The sequence below is a fragment of the Lycorma delicatula genome, chromosome 4, assembly GCF_047948215.1.
Source record: "Lycorma delicatula isolate Av1 chromosome 4, ASM4794821v1, whole genome shotgun sequence".
NCBI lineage: Eukaryota > Metazoa > Arthropoda > Insecta > Hemiptera > Fulgoridae > Lycorma > Lycorma delicatula.
This window is the reverse complement of record NC_134458.1, coordinates 64,985,042-65,012,206: the sequence shown is the minus strand read 5'-3', so window position 1 is coordinate 65,012,206 and position 27,165 is coordinate 64,985,042. Positions and strand designations below refer to the sequence as shown.

The 27,165-nt window shown below is 35.2% G+C and overlaps 1 protein-coding gene across 2 annotated transcripts in view; it reads right to left on the bottom strand.

Moving 5' to 3' along the window:
• foi (solute carrier family 39 fear-of-intimacy) overlaps window positions 1-27,165 on the bottom strand; it is a 117,715-nt gene that overhangs the window by 56,707 nt on the left and 33,843 nt on the right. For both annotated transcript variants that reach the window (XM_075363197.1, XM_075363198.1), the window contains exons 3-7: window positions 26,476-26,678; window positions 24,063-24,124; window positions 16,228-16,402; window positions 8,412-8,581; window positions 853-1,053 (exon numbers count right to left, since the gene is read on the bottom strand). In XM_075363197.1, coding sequence (XP_075219312.1) covers window positions 853-1,053; window positions 8,412-8,581; window positions 16,228-16,402; window positions 24,063-24,124; window positions 26,476-26,678 — 811 coding nt within the window. The remainder of the gene's footprint in view (window positions 1-852; window positions 1,054-8,411; window positions 8,582-16,227; window positions 16,403-24,062; window positions 24,125-26,475; window positions 26,679-27,165) is intronic.

Here is a 27,165-nt window from a genome sequence, read left to right as displayed (position 1 = left end):
GCGGCACATGACTAACACTAATCTTCATCTAAGCCGACTAATCAAGTTCACTTTAATAAGAAACAATATTCAACTTTGGCACCACATTAAGCTCCACTAAAGCAATCTGGTCACATTCTGGTTTCGCACTAAACAAGATGGATGGAAAACCATAATGAGAAATGATTACAATACTTAAATAAACTACATGAAGATATAAGATGTACCAAAGATCATAAAAATGATAATTTACCGCAGAACAAAAATAACGAGAATATCCTCCTGACCACACAATTTACAAACAGGAAAAAAATAATCTTTATTAAGGAAATATAACTCAGCCCAAAAACTTTATTTTCAACTAATCAGGATATTCAATTAAAATGAATTCTTATACCTCATAGGACTCTTACTGAAAATTACATGAAACTTTATACACAGAAAAGACTAATTTCATTTACACATTAAAATATAAAAAAAGGACGAATTGACTGAAGTCAAATATTGCTTACCCAATTATGAGGTTAGAATAGAAGGTCAAAGGCAATACTTCCTGCTGCACCTAAGTAATAAAATGTATTTTAGCAGACAACTCCTTTAGATGGAATTTCCAATTTCCATATCCTCCTTTAGAATAACTTCATATCGATTCATTTGGGAAATTACATAATCTAAGAACTAAGAACCACCATAACATAAAGAGAGAAGGAGACCCATACCACTATCAGAACTGAAATCCAATACTGCATGCAACATAATTTAATAATAAAAATGACACATTATACTTTCTAAGAAAAATTAATACCAGTTTCACAAATTTAATTCTTAGAAAGAAAATAAACTGTTAAATAAAAGATAAAAAGATATTGACACCTGCTTCTTCCTTTGTTTTCTTTTTCTCCAGTCAGCAATATAAGTAAGACCTTTCTCAGTAAAATACAAAAATATAACACCAAAAACTGCAACCAATCCCAGCCACATATTTGTATCATGGTTGTCAGCCATTTCAAATGAATGCAAGTGTCCATGAGGGTGTGATGTCGAACGTGTATATGAATTTCTTGGTAGCATCGCCTGAAAAACATTCTTTTTGTTAATTATTTGAAAGAACAATGATGTTACATCACTTAACATTAAAATTACTGAATTAAATATAAGTACTAAAAGCCAAAAAACAGAAACTTAGTTTATCCCCTCAAGTAGTTTTTGAAAGAATTCAACAAGATAATAAATTTTACACGTTACTTTAGTTAATTTGCAATACAAATTACATTAAACCCATCAATTCATGTGTTCTTCAGGAACTTTGATGTATCCACCCTGTACAATACTTTACCAAACATTATAAAAACAAGTACCTACAATAGAACCTCATCTATGACACTGGACTTCCCATAAAACTTATGTATTTCTTACACCCACCCATTTATTTAACTTTATTAATTGCAATTACTTCATATGCATAAGTTTTACCCTCTTTATATAACTAAAAAAAAAAAAATACTTAAAAATTTTCTTATAATTTCTCATTTATTTGTCTTAAAGTCGTTAACAAATTACAGGCAAACTACCAAATAACAACACTTCTTACACACTCTTACAAATTAACAAATAAGTAGCAATGTCTTAAGAGGGCAATAACCTCCTAGCACCAATTATTGAAGTTAAAATGTAATTCTGCGCTCCCATATGCATATATATCAATGTAAATTTTCTCCTAACAATTTGAATCCCATTTGTTGGTATTGAATTCTACTAATCTTTATTCACAGCCCTGTAGAAATTTCTCACTTAATAAGAAATGCAGAAAAAGCAGACTAAACTATCATTTCTCCAGCAGTATTATACCATTATACCTCCTTCCTTGTGTACAACTAGTTTGTTCATAAATTACCAGAAGTAATTATATAAAACACCCTGCCCACACATCCTCTGATATCTCTTATGAAAACAGACTAAATACTATAGGAGTACACAAAGTTGTTATTCCCATTATTCATCAAGACAGGTTATGATGCCCACAAAAGACTTTATAAGTGAAAATATATATATAAAATGGAAATTTCTAAAGAATTGATGTATGAATTACAAAGTGAAAAGATTATATGTATGTATATAACGAGGAAGGGGAAGAAGATGGAGTGGAATGCTGGAGGATATCAAGAACAGTAGAAGTTTTAGAGAAATGAAGGATGATGCTCAGGACCTAGAGAAATGGACAGCATCCAGTTGAAACCAGCCATAAGACAGATCTACAAAAAAAAGAGAGAGAGATTGATGAGGGGGGAGAGAGGTGTGTATACATTTGCATGCATGCACATGCACAAGAGTTTTATCATCAATGACTATCTTTTATACTGCTGCAATTCCAAAGACTGCTCCCATGCAGTTTGTTCATGAATACGCTTTTTTTTTGGAAAATTTCTTATAATAGCATTTATGGCACATCTTGTACACAACTTTATGCAGTTCGAATTTTCAGTCACACTTTCACACAACAAAGATTTTTAAATCTTACAATACAAAACAATACAAATAAACAATACAAATAAATCAGAAATTTTATATCATCTATTAGAATGAATTTTCTCATCAACATTGCAGCAAATCTTCATTGACTAGGGGTGGACGACCACTGCACTCCTCATTATGAACTCACCCTTCCTTCACTAAAGATCTGATTAACTTACATCTCATCTCAACATCCATTTTTCTCACCATATCTCCACTTATCACTTTCAAACCACAAACTTCATAAATTTGATAGTAAATTTCATGTGACTGAACATTTCTTACACTCACAAACCTAATTACTGTATGCCATAATAGATGTGTAGCAATCAACATAAAGAAGATGGCTGGACTACTAAAGTAGAAATGGTCAGTTTCGATCTGACCAGGTGTGCAAGAAGTCGAGTTGTGGACATCGCTGTGAACAGACATGTTGTGTACCGCTCCGCGCTTTTTAGTGTTTTAGGTTGGTTTTTTGGTTTATATTTCGGATACGGCATTTAGGAACTAAAGTGATAAGGATAACGGACAAGTATAGTGAGTTTTTTTTAAATTCGGTCACGGACTAAAAAAGTTATTAGAGTTTTTTCAGCTTTATTAGTGAGCTGTGGATATTGTGTTTTTTTACCTTCTAAAACTGAAGATTTATAACAGGTGAATGCGTTTTTACATTTCTAGTGCATCGTAGTTTTATTGGACGTTACTTTAAGTACAATCAAGTGAGTTAAAACTACTTTTTTAATAAGTTATATAGTGAATTTGAGGTTAGTTGTGATACATTCAATTCTTAGCGAAATCTTTCTAAGTTAATACACAGGCTAAAACACAGGTTAATACAGGCGTGTTTATTGTAGTAAACAAGGACTTGTAATTATTCTCTCGTATTACCGTCGTACGAGTAGAGATTTTTTCTAAGTCCTCAGAGCTGTTTTATTAGGGAATTACTTTTCTCTAATATCTCGAGAACTACCCACTCGATTTCCTTCCTACCTGGACATAAATTCGTCCCAAAACCTTCCCTAACGCCCTACCCCCCCCCCAATTTTTTGACCCCATTTTTGGTCACATACATTTTTCTTACCCCCCTAAACCCCCCAAATTTTTTTTGGGGCCCCTCCCCCGAGTGGGTATTTGTAGAACTTGGGTCGGCCCCCTGAGTACAGCACTATATCATGCGAAGACGTGGTTCACTCCCTATGGATGGGACATCCGCCCAAAGTAGCAGCAGCATGACAAAATGGGCGACGGTCAAGAAAACCGATCTAAAAGGGAAGAAGAGGTCAAGGATCTTCTGCGGAGGAAGAAGAGGTACCCGATACAGTGAGCAGTCTAGCATACCAATTGGGTCTGATACTGATATCGTTGAAACAGCATTTAGGCCCAGGTTTGAATAAGTAGATTGCAACCCATGAGCAGGATCTAAGGCGAGTATACGAGGGACTGAATGCGCTTTCCGAGCTGTCCTCTCCAGACACAAATCGCAAATCGCGGGTGACGATTACATGGAGTATATTTTGACCAGCGATTTGAGTGATGAAGAACTCATTGAGCTCCTCCCTAAAAGGTGGCCTAACTCACTTAGGGGCAAGCTAAAGTTGGTTACTGACCTTCCACCTGAAGTCAAAGACACTTGTACTCTTAGAGATTTAAGAAGAGTAGGTGAGCAAGATATGGGTAACAGACTCGCAGCTGGTGACATCATAAAAGACGAAATAACTCTAATAGGAGACCAAACCGTTGAAGAAAAGAAGAAGAAATTTAAGATACATTATGACTCGGGAGCCCCGGAAAAGGAAACCCTTTCTTGTTTACTGAAGGCGTTCAAAAAGATAGCTATACAGTCACCAAATGCAGCGTACATACTGCCTTCGGGCAGTATGGGAAATTTTGCCAAAAAGATCATATCCTATATCTTCAGAGCAAGGGAAACACCTGTATATGTGTTAACTCTCCAAGGGGATGGTGGGACCAGGCACATCGGTAATAATCAAATCCCGATAAAGAAGGCTACTCCACCGGCGAAGCAAAGCCGAACAGTGATTGTTAAGGCAGAAGGAAAAACGTACGTGGAGCTCCTCTGGTCCATGAAGGATGCTGTCACCACCGAGGAGGCAAATAACGTCATCTCATTGCGAAAGGGCCGTAACGAGTAGCTCCACGTTAGGATACAGGGTGCAGAGAAAGCGGAACAATTTACATCTATCCTGAGGGACAAGGGTGCCGACCTTCACGTTGATATAAAAAGCAGAGCTGGAAGGAGAACTGTTGTGCACATCTGAGATGTCGAGCATGACACAACAGAGCAAGAGGTTATGGCCGCCATTATAAATCGCGTGGGTTCTAGCGAGGAAGTCAAGATAACATCCATGGGGAAAGGTTTTGGCGAGACACAAAATATTACGGTCATGACCTCTTACTGAGCGGCATGCAAACTGGTCGAGGAAAGAATAAGAATCCGATGGATTAGTTGCCGGGCGTACATCTGGGAAGATGAAGACAGGTGCTACCGTTGTTGGGGCACGGGCCATAGAAGGCACGAATGTAAGGGCCCAGATAGGCTCGATTTGTGCTTCAACTGCGGTAGCAGAGGTCACAAGATAGCAGATTGTCTTAAACCTAAGCAATGCCTCGATTGTAAGAGCGGTGAACACAACTGCCGGCTGCATCTGCATTAATGACGACATGCCCAGGTACGTAGCGAGAGGTCATCGGTCGGTGCTTGACCTAACCATCCTGGACTGTAGGTGGAGGAGGAATTAGTACCAGTGGATGGTTCTCTCAGAAGATATAGCGAGCGATCATCGCGCCTCTATCTTGGATCTGAAAGACATAGATTTCAGGCGAGAAGTGCACTCCCCCCCACCGAGATTCTCATCAGTACAAATAGAGCAAATCTTCAACAGGACTGCAAGTAGATTGTCTGATAGACATCAACAATCACCTGAGGCTTTATCTAATATAATAAAGCAGGAAATGGACAGAATGGCAGCTAACAATACAAGGAAGCGCTCCGTATATTGGTGGACTGCTGAAATTGAAGCAATGAGACAAGAGCTCCAGTCCCTTAGGAGAAGGAAACAACGTATTCTTAGAAATAACAGAGAAGGGTACCAGGAAATAGCCAATATATACCTCAAGGCAAGAAGAACGCTCAATAAGGCTATTAAGAAACGTAAAAAGGATTGCTGGATCAGGCTCTGCGAAGAGCTTGACAGCAATCCCTGGAGCCAGGCATATCGTATTGTGACCAAAAAGTTCGGGAGACGTATGCCTATCCTTAATAAGACCAGTGTTGCAAGGGAGGTAGCCAGGTTGTTCCCGCATACAGTCCCTGATATCATGAGATCCACACCTTGCGACAATAGAAGATTCACCATGGAAGAGCTACAACTTGCGACGAGGAGTTTGGCAACCAAAAAGAGCCCTGGCCCGGACAAGATTCCCGTGGCAGTGATCAAGGAACTGGTTCAGAAGGCTCCCTGGGAGATGCTCGAGATCGCCAGCCACAGCATGGAGAACGGAGACTTCCCCGACTGCTGGAAGGAGACCAGAGTGGTATTCCTACCTAAAGGCACCTCTTCAGAGGAAGATATAACCTATAGACCCCTGAGCCTCCTTAACATGATGGGGAAGCTAGTAGAAAAGATGCTGGCTGGCCGAATCATCAAAGAACTAGAAGAGGGAGCCGGAATCAGTCCTAACCAGTACGGGTTTATGCGGGGGCGATCCACCGTGCAGGCTATCTGCCGAATTTCGGGATGGGCCGACGAGGTGAAGAGAGGCACTTGGCGAACCAGGAGAATTCCACTAATGCTGTCACTAGACATAAAAAACGCGTTTGGGGCTATTGGTTGGGGTCACATTAATGACGCAATTGCACCTAGGGGCCTCAGCCCGTATCTGCGTAGGCAAATTGAATGTTACTTGTCCAACAGAGGATGTCTGGTAGAAGCACAGGAAGAAACAGTACATTTTCAAATGCACGGTGGAGTTCCGCAGGGCTCTGTTCTGGGGCCGTTGTTGTGGCTGGTGATTATAGATGAACTCCTTCAGAAGGAGTTTCCTGTCGGCGTCCAGGTCCTGGCTTATGCAGATGACCTTGCAGTCCTCGTAGAGGGAAGGACGGTCTTGGAGGTGCGGGAGAGGGTGTATGCGGCCATCGACACTATACAGGAGTGGTTGAGGTCCAGGGGTCTGCAACTGTCTACGGAAAAATGCCGGTGTATTGCCTTTACAGGTAGAAGAGTGCTAGAACCGTTCAATATTTCCATCAACGGTCATGCTATAGAAGAAGCGAATAATATCAAGTACTTAGGAGTTATTTTCCAGAAAAACGGTAGATACATCGAGCACATAGTCAATATATGCAACAAGGCAGAAAGGATGATAAAAAGTCTAAACATCATTATGTCATCGCAGAATGCCCCTCGGGCCTCAAAGCGCCGTTCACTGGCGACCACCATCGTGTCTTCGCTTATGTATGCCGTTCCGGCCTGGTGGCGCTCTATCGCCATCAGGCACAACAAAGAGACTGGCGAGGACGCACAGGTGTGTGCTCCTAGGTGTTGTGTCTGCATACAGGACAGTGTCCTATGCCGCCCTGTGCGTGTTATCGGGTACACCTCCTATTGACCTAATCGCAAAAAAGAGGGTGGAGAGGGCACAAGGCAAGCCAGAACAAGAGGTCACGGATGCTGTTTATAATATCTGGCAGGAAAGATGGTCGCAGGAAGCTGTGGGTCGATGGACGAGAACCCTCATCCCCAACATCAAGCCATTGTTGTCGAGAAGATTTGGTGAGGTTGATCATCACCTATCGCAGTTTTTTACAGGACATGGTTACTTCAATAACTATCTGCACAAAATAGGCAAGAGAGAAGAGCCAATTTGCAACTACTGCAACGAGATAGATGATGCTGAGCACACCTTTTTTGAGTGCAATAGGTGGGACACACTTAGACATAGTAAGGCACTCACAGGTATAACTCCAGAGACAACAATAGACTACATGCTAAGAAGCGAGCCAAACTGGAATAATTTTGCTAGTTTTGTTAGACAAGTTGTTATACAGAAATACTCTGATGAGAGAAGACAAGGTGTTGGCTAGAATAGGACTGGGTGGACAGCCTTGCTGGTGAGGTCCAGCATGCTGTGGTGTGTTGGCACTGATGAGCCACCAAGGACTCCACGGGTAACAGTCAGGTAACAGCACACTGAATACTGAAGGGACCCGGCGCCGCGTCGTGGCGAACTGGGTCTGGCGTGGTGTCCAAAAGGGCAATATTAATAAAGAACTCTCAAAAAGAGCTAACCGGTAGGCCGACCTGCCATGCCGGTATATAGCCGGTAGGTGGGGAGGCCTATTCGAGTTTAAAGACACTCCCCTGGGCGGCGTAATACCAACAAGTCGGTCCAGCCCAGGGGAGCCGAGAGAAAGAAAAAAAAAAGGTGTGCAAGAAACATGCACAAACAGCACTTATTATCAAGACTACCTTGTAAATGTAAATAAGCAGAAAATATATATAAACTATATACAGTATACACATAGCACTGAACAGAACATATGGTGTATTGGAAAATAATTATCAATCATTCAAACTTTACTCGAGTAAATATTACAAATTATATATTAAAAAATTTTCCAGGGCCTTCTAAATGAAATATATATTTTTTCTGTCCTAATAATTTTAATAAATACCTTTTTTTTTGAATAGTATGGCTTCCTGAAAAAACAGATATTAAAAAGTAATAATTCTTCAAAAGAATCAGTACTAAGGGAAAGAATAAATATAAATGTTTCTTATGCTAAAATAGACCTTCAGTTAATGCTAATGAGAGATTAACATTGTTTATATTACATTACTAAAATTCTGTATAATGAAATTATAGTTAATTAGCAATAATTTATGTACAATACGAACATGAGGCAGCAAGTGTAAAAGAGCATCTCCACACAGTGTTCCAACTGCAAGAGCAACAAGGAACTGCAACAGCTTTTGATAAAAAACTTTTTCCATAACAGGAATCACAATAACACCTCCTAGACCACAAAGACTTATCACGACAATGCTGAGAGTTGCATACATCCACACTGAAAAAGTAAAAATAAAATCATTATTATCATATACACAAAACAAGCGACAATATTATCGAACAAGCAAAATCTGCAATTATTCAGTTCATCACAAAATTTTACACTAGTTGCAATGTACATTACTAAATGAATTCACTACAAATGATTATTAGTATAAAGTGTTAAAATTTACTTATAATTTATAAGAACAATCAGCCTGTAAATATCTGCAAGTAGACATCACATGTAGCATGTTTGTGAAGTCATGAATTGGTTTCAGTACTATTCTTCATATTTAAAACCCTTTATATATCAGATATGAAGTCAATGAAGCGAAAAAAATTAAAACTTCTGTATTTAAATAAGGTTTTATTTTAACATGAATGTTTTTACAGTTTTCAGTTACGTAAGAAATGTTATTTTATTTTTTTTTAAATAACACTTGACAGGTGGGCACCATTATGATCTCTGTCCTCTTGTAGTCTTAATCAAAGATTTTCCATTACTTATTGTTAACATGGGTGGTGTAATTGTAACTGGGTGCTTTACACATGTCACAGCCATAAAATACACAGTGCTCAGTATCATATCCTCCTTTCTTATATAAACTATACAAATATGCTGATTCAAGTTAAGTTCAACAGCTGTTACAATATATTATTTTACTTATAAAATGCTTCTGTTAAGTACTTGTGATTTTAAATTTGTTACTGATCAGTTCAAATATATAATTAATTGCCTAAAAAAAAATGTTAAACTAAAATATATTAAAAGGTTATTTCAATTTCTAATAAATGCAACTTAAAACAGTGAAACTTATATAATATGTACATAATAATAATAATAATATGAAAAGGTTATAAATAACAGAAATATATCAATGTATCTAAATCTATATGAATTATGAGTAATAAAATATGATTCAACACAGTAACAAAGTACTTATTGAATCCAGCGGCAAATGCGTCAAATACTGAAAAGTGCATAGGACACGTGTTCACACACACAGTATGTCTGAAAAGTTCCTGAACTAAATTAAATAAAAATACAGATTTAAAGATAAATGAATTTACTCACTTCAGCCATCTACATAGAACCCTTCTCTAGTTATACACTCGTTGCAGCACCAGTAGAGCCTGTCAGATGCTCTGAAGAAATCACTTTAAGAAATCGCCTTCAACTGCTTGGTGCAAGCCCTTTGGATGACCGGAATGTCATCGTAAAGCGGCTTTTCATCTTCAACTTGAGTTTTGGGAACAGAAAATAGTCTACTGGAGCCAAGTTGAGTGGGATAAGATGGTGATTTGATTTGTGGCATAACATGTTAAAACTGTTGCCATGTGTGCCAGGCCATTGTCATGCAAGAGAGTCTAACCGCCCGGATCCCATTACTCGAGCCAGATTTGATGAATCAGGTGTTTCATTACTTCCAAATAGAATTTAGAATTCAGTTTTACCATTCACGGTTGTTTGATCAGGAGCAAATGCACTTTCACAACGTTTTCATCATGAACAGCTGTTGACAGCCTTCTGCTTTGTTCGCCGTCATCCAACAACTCTCTACAATCTTTAAATCGCTTCCACCACATGTATGTTGCAGTACGAGATGCAGCTTCATCACCGACTGCTTGCTGTATCGTAGAATAAGTTTCAACAAAAAAGTTTTGAAGTCGAACACAAAATTTTATCGCACTTCTCTGTCCATGTTGCAAGCTCGCACAAGGTCACATGAATACAACGTATGCAGCCAAATATAACTCAAGACTGGGATGATAAAATTTTATACACACACTCATCAGACACTGTACTATCTAGTGCCTTGGTTGTCCTACAGATGGTGTTACTTGTATCGACTACAGAAATTTAGTTCGAGAACTTTTTCAGACCTACTGTGTGTATTGGGACAGAGAGTATAAAGCAACCTATTAATAAATCCCTTTTGATTATGGAAAAATGTGTTATATATGTTGCTCCAACTCAGCAAGAGAATTTGTGACCATATATAAAGTGAAAGAGGAACACAGAAGCAATTTTTGGCAATTCAATGTTGCTTGTGCTTATTGACCTGCAGACATCTGAACAGTAGTATATTTCTCGCCATGCACAGATATATGCCTGCATGTGCACACAATGAAGCAGATTAGGTTTCATGTAGCTTCAGAGGTGAAAGTCTAAAGCTAAGAGATCCAGGAGATCACTATGATTTTATAGTGTGCTATAGTTTGTGGACTATAATAATACTAGCAAAATATATTATTATAATGAAAAGGAGCACCACCATCTTGTTGAAATGTCATTTTTAAATATAATCTGGATATTACAAATAAAAATAGTTATATGATGTCAAAAGATTAAAAAAAAGAAAAAAGAAATGGGCTCAATACTCAACTAAGTGTGGAGGCACACCACAAGGTCTCTTTGGGGCGATCAGATTCATATTTAATAAAAGTATGCAGTTGTGACCTTACCCCATATCTTGAAATTATGTCAATGAACATGATCAGATATAAAGAAATTGTATCATTAAACAGTATCTTGTTAATATACACTATCTCATTGAGCAGATACACAGAAAAATGAAGTTTTTATAACCCACAAAATGGAGACTTTTTCAGAACTTGGTAATTTTTAACAGTAATTTTTTAAAAGTTTACTTCTGGAGCACATATCTACACAGACATCTTCACACTTCTTATGCAGCTGTTCCACAAAGCTTCAACTGATTTGTTACTAACAGATAGCTGCCCAAAACTTTTACCCTTAATAAGCTGCTAGTTTCCTAAACCTGGCAATCCCAACATCAACTACTTTCATGGAGTGTCACTTTATTAAAAAAAATATATACTGACATATCAAACAACATCTACAGAAACAAATTTGGCACACACCTAACCTTCTTCTAGATGGTTCACATTTCAACCACGTGGGAATGTGCATTACATCACCACTGCCAGTTGGTTGTCCATGCATCTGAAACTCGTTTCACAATCCAAAACTGTTTGAATTGCTGTGTAATGTAGTATCATGGCTTTACTACATTTTGCACATCATGTAGGAGTCCACACAGTTTCCTCACAGATACACAGTATAGTATAACGGTATAGCCTAGATAATAATTATTTCTATTTAATAATAATCTTGTAAAATGTGAATTTATTTACTTTAAGTTGGTATATAATTGGCATCCCCAACCATCTGAACATTTCACATTTCAACCATGTGGCATGATGTGTTGCATCACCATTGCCAGTTGGTTGTCCATGCATCTGAAGTTCACTTAATTATTTAAGACTATTCGAGTTGCTTTTTAATGCATTTGTATCATGGCTTTACTACATCTTGTATGGATCATTCAGGAGTCCACACTGTATCTTCACAGATACATGGTAAACTACATGGTTTAACCTTCATAATAATTATTTTCATTTAACAATAATCATGTGAAAATGAATTAACTTTTTTGTTTGTATATACTTTTCCTAGACATCAAATTAATTTTAATCAAAAATGTAAAGAATGCCACATCTGATTATCATTATAACCTACGCAATTTAAACAATTAAACAAAAAACTCCTGCTAACAATAAACTACATAAGATTACAAAAATTGACAATTTGTTAGGAAGTGAATAAAAAATTATGGTGGAGATTCCTGAAATTTACAGTCAATTTTTTTTTTCAACTTACATTTTTTCTGATACAGTCATAACTAATTTAAGACAAGCAACATTAAATCCATTACTAATTATTATCCAATAACTTCCCCAACAGCTAAATTTTAAGAAAAAATAATAAAAATAACACTTTTGCACTTTACTGAATTTAACAATTAAAGAGTAAAAATTTCTAGAATTTGTCAGATACAGAAAAGGCCATATTAAATGTAGTTTCTCTAGTTCTTTTTAACAGATTTTTATATTAAGTTGGCAATATAAGCTGGCGCTCCTGAATATTTTATCGGATAAATTGGGGTTAGGTATAAAAGTATTTTAACATAGCTAGTTTAAATATTACTTAACAACAGAACATAAAATGTCAAGTATTATGGAAAACAAAATAAACCAGAAATTATTGTAAGAAGTACACCAGGTTTAATTCTAAGCAATTTTCTTCTTTTTTTCCTCCCAATTATATATAAATGAATTGAATTACACAAAGATAGCACTAGAAAAAATTTTTTTTTCAGGCACTTTTCACTTTTTTATGTAGCAGAAAATTATCATTTGTCCCATTTGTAGTGACTGTACAGATTCTTGATAGATATGTTGACAGTTATTAAAATTTCTCTGAATGTAGAAAACAAAATCTATGCACTAATTAAAATTAACTAAAAACAATAAAAAATTCAAGATATAAGCTATAATGAACGGGAAATATTAACTGTAAATATAGATTTCTGAAATATTTGTTATTAAATAAGAGATCTTTTAAAAAAATTTTATATCTTTACTTGCGAAACAGCTGAAGTCAAGAGATAAGACTACTTATACTGAATAACATATGTTTTGATGTACAGATGTGATTTTTTTTCTAGACACCTATACAGTTAATCACTAGTATGCACAATCTTTGTGGAGTTTAGCTTCTGGAGTCATTTTAGAATAGGGTTGTACATCACAGTACACTACGTGATAAACAGATTATCAAGAAGTTCTCAGTCATTTTCATGATTCTGTTTGATAAAAAGAAAGACCAGACCTGTAATATAATTAATTATATTTCCTGGTCAATATTTTGATTTACAGCTGCTAGGTAGAAAATTCAAAGCAGAGTTATAATTTGTTTTAGTTATCAGGTATTGCTAAAATGAGAGCAGTTGTATGTAGCATTATTAACCATCATTCATACTCATGTGATCATAGAATGTATTTTATTTATTAATCGCTCATTTTCAAAACACTAAGAATCACAAATTGCTGGGTGCAGATGGAGTTAACACAAAATTGGTAAAATATGGAGAATTACTGTTGCATATGAGGATGTTAAATTTGTATCATGTTTAATGTTAAATATGTATCATGTTAAAGAGTCAGAAAATTCCCAGGGCTTAAGGTAAGTCGAGGGTAATCTTGTTATTTAAGGATCACAAGCTGATCCCAAATTCCAAATTATCAATGAATCAGTTTGTTAGATGAAAAATATATGCCTCCTTATTGAGTAGATGTCTTGAGATCGACACACTTTTAATTGGGGAGAACCAGATGGGTTTCAGGAAAGGTCAATCGTTCATTGACACAGTCTATACAGTATGAATGGTTATTGAGATACTGAGAATTTAATCATACCTTACATCTGGCCTTTGTGGATTTTGAATTTTCTGCCTATATACGCGATATAAACACATGATTCTAGCAAAGCTGTTATTTCAATCGTTTTGTGACAGACCAGAACTTGACAAGACAGAACATGAAAAAACAGAACATATATTTACATTTACCTAATTTCAATTGATTAAAGAAAATACAGTATTTATTTCTTGACTGTTGAAGGGAATAATTAGAGAATATAATGGCAAAAAAATTGTGAAAAAGCCATAAGTAGATTTTCTTTGGCCAGACTTATTGCTGACAATTGTCTATGTTATGAAGACGAATTGAAAATTAAAAAATTCAAATTGAGAAACTGTGATGTGAACACAGGTAGTTTTTTCATTTCTTGGAAAAGCACATTAAAACCCGTGTAATAACTTCATGGAATTATTAATCCGTAATCTTTCTAATAGGATTTTAAGAAAGTTACCTGTATTGTATTGTATTATTTTTTCCAAAAACCAATCAAATATTTTACAGTTTTAGTACCTGATAGTGTGTAAATTTTGTAATTTTACTTAAAGTTAAGTTTTTTCCAACCTATAACATTCTATAACAATTCTTTTGATGATTGTAGGTAAAAGTGTTTAAATTTCTAAATTGATTTTAAATTTATAACATAGTGTTTTTGGATTTACAAGCAAAGAGTCTAATTGTATTTATACTAAAGCCAAAGTGTTTTATCCTATTAATTAAACAATAAAATTAATAATAAACGACTAAATTCAAAATAATTAAATAAAATACTTTGGTTGTTATTATTTGCGTTTGTTATTTTGTTTAAACACATGTTTTGTGTCATGAATCCTAAATAAATTTCATTAGAAAATTTAATTATATGAATAAGTATTTCTCTAATTACTCCCTTCAATAGTCAAAAAGTAAATACTGTATTTTCTTTAATCAAATGAAATTAGAAGAATGTAAATATGATATGTTCTGTTTTTTCAAGTTCTGTTCTGTCTGGTCGCGGTTTATATTATCCATTTATAATGAGGGCTACAATTCGTGATCCTGCCGAGTGTGAAGTACAAGAAATAATTTGATTTTTGATAGCAAGAAAATAATTCTGCAACTGAAATTTACAGGCAAATTTGAGGCATTGACAGGCTGAACATTATGAGCTAAAGTAAGATGGTGAAGCTATTACCACCACCATTTGTTTGTGTATCAAACAAATAAATGAAATATCTTAATAAGATATTCATCCAAAATTCATCCATTACTTATAAGACAGCAGAATAAATCGCAGCGAAAATCAATCAAGGTGGACAACTAAAAGGCCATTTGATGTCAGCATCATGTTATTTCTTCCCCTTCAGCTGTTTCTGTTTTCCAGCTTTAACAATAACAGGAACTAGGAAATCCAATTTTATCATACACGAACTTCTGCCACTACACTTATTGTGCAGCAACTGGATAAAAAAAGCAGCCCCCGTACCAGATACAAAGGAGGTATCAGATCTGCACGGTTCTCCTTGTTGAGGTTGCTCTTTAGGTTCTCGCCATCCTCAACAAGAAAGTTACCGAGCATGACCTCAACCTATAGAACCAGTAACAAGGAACAAAGGGCCAAGGATAAGAAGGGGGTCAGTAAGAAAGATTAGCCTACCTGTCAGGATAGTTTACTTTCTTGACCAGGTTACATTTAATGTTAAACTAAAAACACCCAGCTAAAAACAAAAAATCAAATCCTTGCTCACAATTTGGCAAAAGACTTAAATTAAAAAAGTACAGAGTAGAAATATGTAATAAATATATATTTTGACACTTCTCCGATTGTACAGTGAAACAGAAAAGTACCACATTCTAAACATTTATCAGTTAAAATTTCATAATACATATACTGCAGCACATATAGTTGCCATATAAACTGTCATAATCATATACAAAAGCTCAGGATGGTTTAAAAAAGTTACAATTTCAGATCAGTCATTTCCTGTTAATGTAAACAAACATATATAATTTTCTGTTCACGCAAAAGAACATGTTTTATGTACAATTCCAGATAACAGGTCATTAATTATAAAGTTTTTACATATAGAGAAAACTAACACACAATTTTTAGCTTCATAGAATATAAGTAAATTAATAATTACTAAATCATTTAAAAAAGCAAAAAGTCTTATAGTATTCAAAATGAACACAAAAAAATCCTACTTAGAGCAGAAGTAAATTTCTAATAAATTTCACAGAACTGTTCTCAATTTTATTGATGATACATAGATTTTAACTTAATTTAAAATTTTTAACTTCAGAAATTATTCAAAGTTTATAATACACATAACTCACAAAAAGAAACTATAAATCAACAATAAATAATAATAAATACCTCAACATTATAATGCATAATACCTGAATACAAGTTTTTGGTTTGCTCTAAAGGAACTTTTGAGTGATCAGCAGCACTATACAAACAACCAGGAGTCGAATTTGGAAGATACTGATACAGAAGAATAGGACAGATCGCTTTAAACAACTCTTTACTTAATTCTTCTTTAGCACCAAGTAAATTGTCACTTGTAACACACTAAAAAAAGAAATAAATAAAATTTACTTTCAATATGAATAAACTAACCAGGATTTTTTTTGCTTAAAATATCAATGTTTTTTCACATTCAAATTTTTTTATTCCTGAAAATTAACTTAAATTCAGAATGTTCTTGTCACCCTCGATGTCTGTAAAACTTTAATTAAAAAATTGTCTTATGTAGATCTATACAATGCACAAGTACAAATGATTATAAGATGTGTTTTGAAATAAATATTTAGTTATTAATTTTCATTTACTTAATCATTAATTTATTAAATGTTATTAATCACAGTTTAAGCATACCAGCAATATTAAGACACAACATAAATATCAGAGACAAACCAAAACACCAATCTCACACTCACAATTTTCCCACATCTTACCCTTCATATTCAAGTGACGTGAATGTATCTGACTGTGCCCGTAACAAGCCAAAACACATTTGCCTTATCACTACTTTTAATAGAATTTCTTTTATCATGGTATGATAACTGTATGAATGAAGCGTGAAACCTAAAATGCCTTTAAGCATGTAAATAATAACGCAGATTTTTTATAACATATGTATTAAGTTAACAGTGAAATAATATAGAAGAAAAACCTCTAACATTTTTACTTTGTCAATAAAACACATGATCAGGATAATACACAGACTCCTCATAAAATAAGCACCAACCACCTACTTCAAAGAACAACTAAATGACATTGCCATTCAGTACATAACCACATGGCCATATAAATAAACTATAGTTATTTTGGTTTAATTTGACTGAAATTTTTAATAAATCTAAACCTCAGCGAAACACTCTTAGTCGCTAAGGTATCTGAAAATTTGTTTTATGAAAATGATGATGAAAGAAATACACATTTTGGAATAGCATTATACGATCACAAAAAATAACTTAAATGCAAAACCGATTAACTTGACTATGAAGTATGACAATTAAGCAAGCAACCATTCTAATTTATATTTGTATAAATAATAGTTTTCAACAGAAGTGAAACTAAAAACATAATTTAAAAAAGGATGTTCATCTTTCAATCAGAATATTATATCAACAGGCAATGCTAATAGTAAGATTGAAAATGTAGTTAATAAAATAAATAATCACTAAAGCAGGAATTAGGAAAGTGAACTGACAAAAAACTGGAAATTTCTTTCACAGAAAATACAGATAACCGTTTTCTAAAACTCGTACATTAAAAATTGTGATGCTGGCCAAAGAAGCCCTGTACACAGATCATGTAGTAGTTTATTCATCTTCCTCCTTAAAATATGTACATAAATGCACATCCTAGGCACAGACAAATAAACATAATAAACAGGAAACAAATTGTACATTATTAAAAAAAAAGTATTATAAAAATATTGAAAATAGCACTTCGGCAATTTGTTCTAGAAAGTAAAATAAAACTCTGAAAAATTTAATTCAACCAGTAACAAAATTTAAAAAAAGAAAAATAATAGCCAATACCTTTACTAGTAGACCACAGAAACAATATGAATCATATATATCGATTCATTACAGACACCACACACACGCTCATGTTACAGGCAACACACTACTATAGTACTGTTTAAAAAGTGATTAGTGCATTCCAACTGCCATTCATCATTTGCCAATTACTGATCCACATGTTAACAAATGCCAGATAAATCTCTGGCATATATGAGTGGGGAAATCTGTCAAAATTTTTAAGTTATATACATAATGCTACATGAATACTGTTACTGCTATTCTTTCTCCTTTCACCCTCGTTTTTGTTAACTCATCTTGTAACTAGATAAATAACCTTTTCCAAATTAAAAAATAAAGTAATCAAGCAGGAGATTAAGGGAGGCAGCGCCCGCCTCCTCAAAGCAGCTAATGATATCCCATACAAGGAATCAGAATAAGTCGTCAGATGAAAAGTCATTGCAGAAGCTGCCACCCACACAAGGAAGCAGAGGAGCAAAGGGCTACATTCCCTTATTTCACAGGGGGGTGGAAGATGACGAGGCTGTGAGTCTTGCCTGTAGGAGCTGGCCAGTGGATTGCTTTGAGAAATTGGAGCTCGTAAAGCAATCTGTTTGCAATTACCATGAGGCAGACAATTGTTGACATTGACCTGGTGACTAGCATGAAGGATATCTACATGCAGAAGACCCCCTGGGATCTTGGCGTCCTGGGTCCCTCCTGACCCCCCCAAATCCAACCACGGATTTTTTGGGTGGATACTAATTCATGACCCCTTGACCTCCCCCCAATGATTTTGGCGAGTGGGTATTCCAATTAAGCGAAATTTGGCACTGAAGACGGTCCGTGCATTAGTTTTTTGATTAGACTTTTGGTTCAACAATGAAAAGAAGATCACTTCCACTTAAGTGTTTAATTTGAAACAAAATTCAGGAGCAGGCCTGTCAAAAATATAATAACACATGAAAAGGAGATTTGTAGAATATACAAAGGGTTTAAAGGACTGATGATGTCCTTGTCACCACTCCTGACAACAATTACGCAGGAACACAAACTGAGGGATCTCACAAGCTTGGGATAAGAGAACAGTTGGACACAGACTTATCTAATGAGGACTTAGTAGTGTTATCCGTTAGAAGATGGCCGGCAGAAATAGTTTCAAGAGTTTCTCAAGTTGAGGAAATACCCAATGAGGGAACATAATTAGTTTTTAGGACCTAATGGGCCAATCCGGGCAAAGAGATCACCCTGTTTGTGGTGTCAAGGGAATGGTCTTTGGAGACATTATAAAAAATGATACAGTTATCATAGCAAGCTATAAATCCAGCCAGTAGAAACACTATTTATTATGAAACAGTTAAAGGAAAGGAAAATGCAGTAACAATAATATTAAAAGCCATGAAGAAAATACTAGAAACCACAGTACGGCAACGACTTTTATGCTACCAGGAGGCAGAATTAGGAACCTCATTAGGAAAGTGCTGGTATATTTAAGAAAGGGTAGAGAAAGTCCGTGGATCAAGAATGCTACTCCACCTGTACAAGACAGCTGAACTATAACAGTCAAAGCAGAGGGCAGGTTTTATGCAATCTCTTAAGGTCTATGAAACAAAATGTTTCATAGTGGTGAGTTTATATAATTTTGCTCATTAGGAAAGGGAATAATGAAGAATTATGTATACGAGTTAAGGGGAAAGAGAAGGCTGAGGTTCTTACTACTCTGTTGCAAGCTAAATCGGCAGAGTTACAGGTTGATATGAGGACCAGAGGTGGACGTAGAACAATTGTACATCTAAGAGATATTGACAGTGAGACCAGTGAGCAAGAAATTAAGGATGCAATAGCTCAGGTAATCAGAGATGCAGATGAGCTTAAGAACTTGTCGATAAGACCTGCTTATGGCGAGACCAAAAATACAATAATGGTCATGATATATCGTTCAGCAATGAAGTTAACAGAGACTACGGATAGGCTGGGTACACTGTAATGTCTATATCCAAGTATCTGAAGACAGATGCTATTGTTTTTGGGCTTTGGACCACATCTCAGCAGATTGCAAAGGAGTAGAGACGTCAGTTATGCTTCAACTGTGGGAAACCGGGCCATAAGAATGCTCAATGCAAAGGCCCAATGACATGCGCGGTATGTGGTTTGGAGGACCACTGGATCAGAGGGTGTACACCCCAAAAATGAAGATACTAAATTAAATATGAATTGTAGCAGATGGGCACATGACAACTGCTGGGAGTTAGCTGTGCAAAATAGAGTAAACACTATAATTGCAGTATTGCCTAATGTATCAGTGACTTCTAGGCCGGAATGGATAAGAGACGAGAATTCTAGGCCAGAATGGATAAGAGACGAGAATTTTACAGTGGCAATTGACTTTCCCTCAGTAGGGACAAGAAGGTTGCCTGGACAGACTTGGGGGATATTGTGATTTTCGCTGTGTACTATTCTCCAAATGCAAAAGTTGTCAGTTTTGTAGCTCTCCTTGATGAATTAGGGCATGAGATTCTAAGGTTCAAAGGCAGAAAGATAATTCTGGCTGGCGACTTTAATGCTAAATCTGCAGAGTTTGCAGGGGACTGTCCAAAACTTAGAGTGACAAGGTTTAGCTGAAAAAAATCAATGCTTGAAGGTTGGTTTATATGAACAATGATGAACCCACTTTTAGTCACAGGGAAGTCAAAGTGGAGCTTTTGGTCACAGAGCCTGTGACTAAAAGTGGTAGTTGACTTGACTTTCTTCTCTGAAGATCATGTATCTACTGTAATCAATTGGAGAATATTAGATGAAGAGAGTCTGACGGATCATTACATAATAGCATAAGAGGTAACGACACCAAGCATGGTTAAGACTGGCAGAACTATCACCTCAAGGCGTTGGTGTGTTTGTTTTCTGGAGGTGACTGGTGAGAAAATAGCTGAAGTAACAAACCCTAAAAAACTGACAGAAATTGTTACTATAGAATGTGACAAGGCTGGAGTCCTGGTACAAGTGCCCGAAAAAAGACATACATATTGGTGGGGACCAGAGCTAGAAGTCTTATGTAAAAGAGCTTGAGCAGCTACAAGGAAACTACAAAGAACTAATAGACGTGGATGTCAACTTCGCAAGGATGAGGCCAAAAAAGAATACGTGGAGGCTAGATCCAAATATACAGCAGCCAAGAGTAAGTATTGGAAAGACCTTTGCAAAGATATTGATAGATACCCCTGGGGAAGAGGGTACCAGTTGGTTTCTGGAAGACTAGATAGTGATACAATTGTCAGTGATACCAGAAAACAAGGTGTATGAATATGGTAGATGTACTCTTTCCAAAGCAAGTAGATCCGTGTAGAGAGGAAATAGTGGTTGATGAAATACCAGTGTTCACTATGCAGGAATTAAAGACTGCAGAAAGGAAAATGAAACTGCATAAGAGTCCAGGTCCAGACAGCATTCCGGTAGAAGTTGTTTGGATACTGGTGGATGAAGCGCCTGTTACAATGTTGGAAGTAATGAACAATATGCTGAAAGGCGATTTTATACAGACTTCATGGAAAAGATCAAGACTGTTTTTAATAAATAAACCAGGTAGGTCAGGAGTTACAATTCCTTAAGACTAATTTGTGTTAAAAATAATTTTTGTAAATTATTAGAAAGGATGTTAGAAGCAATGTTTCAGGCCTATATTGAAGAAACAGGTGATATTAGCCAGTGGTAGTTTGGATTTTGATCAGGGAAATCAGCAACGGGTGCTGTGAAAGAAGTGATGAAATTGGTTGATAACACGGCAAAGGGCATATGGCACACGTACTGAATTCCTGTAGTCATATAAGTGGATGTATACAATGCTTTTAAATCCCTGAGATGGGAAGCAATATTTGAAGTGATGAAGAAGGTTAATATACTGCCATATCTCAGACGAATGATACAGAAATACTTACAAGAAAGATTATTGGTATACCAAATAGGCAGTAGTGAGATTGAATTCAAAGTGTCAAGTGGGGTGTCTCAGGGCTCAGTTTTGGGACCCATTTTATGGAATCTTAAGTTTGATGGGATTTTGTGCTTAGAATACCCAGGAGTGCAAGTAATAGCTTTTGCTGATGACCTTGCACTAGTGGTCACTGCAAAGAAGGAGGAAGATGTAGCAAGAGTAGCAAATGAGGCACTAAGTATGGCAAATAAATGGATGAGAACTGGACTCCAGCTCTCGCATGAATAAACGGTGGCAATCTCTATGACGGGGGGTCGAATTATAAGGCACTCTGATTGTGACTGAGGAAGGCCCAGTCCAGTTCGTTAGAAATACAAAATATCTGGGGATGTGGCTAGACCACAGACGACCCTTTACTTTTCATCTACAGGAGGTTCATACTAAAGCTGAACAAGTGGTACAAAGTCTAAATAGACTATTAAAAACAACTACTGGACCGCAGGCCTTAATTAGGAACCTGTACTCACATGTGGTGAATTCTATATTGTTATGGTGTGAAAGTGTGGCACAAGACTCTGAGAAGTGACAGGAATAGGAGGTACTTAGTGGGAGTACAATGAAAAATAGCATTATGAATAACATGTACCTATTCGTCGGTGTCAACTGAAGCATCTTTTGTAATTACTGGAGTGTTACCTACACAGAAGATGGCTCAAGCTCATGTAAAAATTAACGAAGGGATTAATAAGGAAGATGCACAACGTGAGTTAATAGAAGAGTGGCAGACAGGTGGGTCACCTCACAAAAAGGCGAATGGATCCAACGTTTAATAGATGAGATTAGGCCATGAATCAGAAAGGGATTTGGTGAACTGAATCATTGGCTCACTCAATTCCTGACCAGCCACTCAAGTACAAAGAACAAGTAGGCTCATTCCAAGCCTACTTGTTCGGAAGACACAAGATAGATAATCCAGAGTGTCAATAATGTGGTCAGAGGAACACAGCTGAACATGTATTTTTCCAATGCATTAGATGGGAAAGAGAAAGAAGAAGATGTATGGTGATAGGTAGATGTAAACAATGTTATTGGATACTGGAGTAATGCTAACAGACAGTGATAAATTCTCCGTGGTGTCCAGCTTTGTATACAGAGTGCTGCATAGGAAGGGGCAGGATGCAAGGGGGTAAAAGACAGCCTCTCGTGGAGCTGCCGTTCATATGTGTTTACACAAGTGAGTGGTGGTGTTGAAGCGAGGGGGACTCTGGTAACCCCTGAGCAAGCGACAAGTAGTACCAGCATCCTAACTGAGGTATCCAGTGATAAACAAGTATGTGAGTATCAATTTTAAGGTGAGCATAGTTGCAGTTCTAGATCATAATGCAGTAGTAGTCAGAAGTGTAATCAATGGTCAGAACTGGGGGTGTGGGGGGACAGCCCTCAGTGGAGCCATCATGTGTCCATCCTTGCGTGGATGGGTGGCGATAATGAAGCTGTGGGACTCTCCTAAGCCTCCTGCTTTAGCACCCCTGGGGTTGTGCTATACTTAATTACAAAACCAGTCCCGGGTGGAGAGGAAAGGTGAAGTAAAAGTTTTAGTCAGCAGGGCACAGGCACACATAGGCTCTTAACATAATAACATCTAGCCAAACCTGTGCAAGTCTGAAACTCCCCACTAGTGGGGGGTATGTCGCACCAGGAGTGAATAACTACCTCTGAGTCTCCCTTGGAGCAGGTAATCGGCCCCAAGAGGTTGAAGTTAACAAAAAAGAAGATATATCTCAAATAATTTAATATCAGGATCTTACTTCTTGAGTTGTTCATAAAAACTATACTAACAAGATGCTATTTATAATTTTTCCCCTTTTTCTGTTTAGCCTCCAGGAATCACAATCAGGTATTACTTCAGAGGATGAATAAGGATAATATGATATGTATGAGTGTAAATGAAACATAGTCTTGTACAGTCTCAGTTTGACCATTCCTGAGATGTGTGGTTAATTGAAACCCAACCACCAAACAACACCGGTATCTACGATCTAGTACACAAATCCGGATAAAAGTAACTGCCTTTACTAGGACTTGAACGCTGGAACTCTTGACTTCCAAAACAGCTGATTTGCAAAGACGCATTTACCACTAGACCAAGCTTTTTATAATTTTGTCCAAGATCCTTCTCCTGAACTTCACCATCATTATTTACAGAACATAGATATAAGAACTAAAAGTAATACAACTAAATATTTTTAATTTACATACATTTATTTAAACTTACAGATAAACTAGGAGGAAGAGTTTTTACATTATCAAAAGAACCGGTGGTGTTGTCATTTTTACCTGAAAAAAAAAGGGAGAAATTAGTTTGTACACTCAAGTACACATACATGTATGTATGAATATAAATTTAAATGTAAATTAAAATAGAGTGGAAGTAGAGGATTTACAGACACTTACACGAAAAACCCCATGGTGGTACAAGCCCAATGTTTATATGATACTTGCAGCTGTTAAGATAAAACTTATCTAAAATAAGCATCACACATAAATATAATCTACACAAAAATATTTGCACAGAATGTGACTTAACCTTTTTAACGCAAGTAATACCATACCTATTTACACCTTGTTCACAGCTGAACTTATTATTTTAATGGTATTTTACTCTTAACACTCTGTATTTGACCCTGATAAACCCAAAACCTTTAAAAATAATAATTTGTACTTAGAAAACCTTTTTGAAGAGTGTCAGCACAATTTTGAAGCTTACATTTTAATATTTGCAGAATTTTAATGTTGTTTAAAATTTTAAGGCCATAAAATGTTAAATTTTAAAGTGCATTTTTATCTTAACAAAATGTCACATACACTACCAATTATAATTTTCATACTATTTAAAATTAAAAAATTGCTATACATCAACTTAATAGATAGTTTGAAAATTTCCAAATTAGACTTTAATAAGAAAGAATTTCAAATATCTTTTTACAAGTCCATCTAGAAATTATAGTAAATTATGTTTAAATTTATAATAAATGTTTCTATTTGTTAAAACCCCACTTGATGCTTCTTTAACAGTTTCTTCTTTCTCTTTTACATAACTGACATGAGGAGCAGAATCCCTATCCCTAATTTATATGTAAACTATGTACATATTTTTATGTTTGTATGTGCTGTACATGCTTACCTACATATGTCAAGAAAAATTAAACCCAAAATTATTTTAATATTACATGACAATGATATAAAAAAGAAAGAAGATATTCTTTTTCTAATGACTGTATAGGACATATGAATTTAATTGATAAAAGCTGAAAACATTATGGTTACAGCTGCTAAAATTACATGGCATAATTTCAAATGCAACTTAGTTGCAGCACTTAATTCAGATGATATGCTGAGCAATGATTCACAATCTGCTTCTAGAGCTCTACTTTAATTTTACGCTGTGTACCATTATTTAATTGCTCTAATAAAATCTTGCCTTGTGAAAATACCATCCAATACATTTTTTTTTTTATAGTCAACATTTTTTGAAGCACTATGATGTCTGGTCTTAGCAGTTCCTAACATCGTGCAATTCCAAAATCTTCCTTCTTTCTTTCTGTTAGAAACATACCAAATTAACAACACTAAATTGTGATTTTCTTACTATGTCTGTGCAACCATCTACTTTAACTGAAAGACATTTGCAATAATTAATTTAAATTTAGAATCTTCGCACATAAACAACTTCAAATTAGACAATTTAGTCGTTAATTTAACTGTAAATTTTCTTAGAACTGCTGGCAACTTTCAAAACATGGATACTTTCTTTATAATGCTCTCGAATAAATACAAATCTAATCTATACAAATACTTATAAATTTTCTTTACAGAACCTCCAATTTACAAAAGATATACGTTTCTGAAGGTGTAAAATACTAATTCCTATTTACCACAGTAAAGAACTGCAAAATTAGCAACTTCATTAAACAACAATTAAGCAGCAAATTTTCACTTCAATTTATAGTATAAATCACAATTTTCTTTTAAAGCATCATCAGTGCTATTTCAATTTTGAAAACTAAGAATACATAATGATGTGCTTAGAAGCTTCAAGTATATAAAATGGATAATTTGCTTTGAAACTACTTTCTTTTATATATCTGATTTAACGCTCGTTAGTAGGCACTTAGAAAAATTTATATAGATGCCATTTAACCACTCATAATAAGGATGATGTCTTAGTAAGTATATCACTTACTAAAAGTATGTCTTAGTAAGTACTGTGATACTGTGATATCTATGGTAATCACCATAGTAAGAATGATGAGCTGTTATCATGGTATCATCATACAAACTATTTGATAAGTGATGTCATCAATTAAAATTGTTTCATTTAAACAACATTAGATTATGGTCAGTAACCTAACCTGATCATACTACTACTTCCACTACTACTACTACTACTAATAATAATAATAATAAACTAATATCAGTTTCTAATTTAAGCAATTCATTTACCTATCATAATAAAATATACACAAATTCTTTTGCATGTAAGACTATTGAAAACTTGAGGTACCAAAGTTACAATAGAGGTGTAAATTTAAAAACCTGAAATTGTGGAAACAATACAGAAATGAAATTTTTCTTCTTTTAACTGTTTAAAGACAATCATTGAAATCAAGTGGACATATCAAACTTACTTGAATTAAGATCACCATGTAAAATATGTGAATGATAATGATGGTCGATCAGATATCCAAGACTTATATTACGCAGCAGTTTCTCAAAACCCTCTTGAGATATTGTTTTCCCATCACCATACATTTCAAATATTTGACTAATAAAGGAACTCGCATCTAATTTATCATTTTCTGTTACTGATTCTTGTTTTGTACTGCTTTCTCTAAATAAAATAAAACAAAAAGAAACAAACAATATAAAATATATTTTAAAAAATAAGCATTTAATATGTTACTTAACAAACATTTACTGAGAAAAATTACAGATAGATTGAGTGAATGACATAAATAATATCTTACAAAAAATTTACAATATTTATTTAAGAAGTATCTGACCCTATTTCTATTTCTCCAAAGGTATTTAAATGTGAGAAATAAATCTGATACAAAGTACAGTACAAAAGATTATCATTTTCAAAAAAAGTTGAAATCTGGACCCACTTAAGACAAAGGAAGATGTCTCAAATAAAAATCAAAAATTACTTAAACATCAAATTACACCAAAAAAATGAAATAAGAAGCATAAACAAAATTTGGGATGTATAGGCCAACTACTACATAGTCCACAATTAACACTAGACAATTAAAGTACCATAATCATAGCAAAATCAACTAAAAGAAAAATCGTTTCTAAAAATTAAAAGATAAATA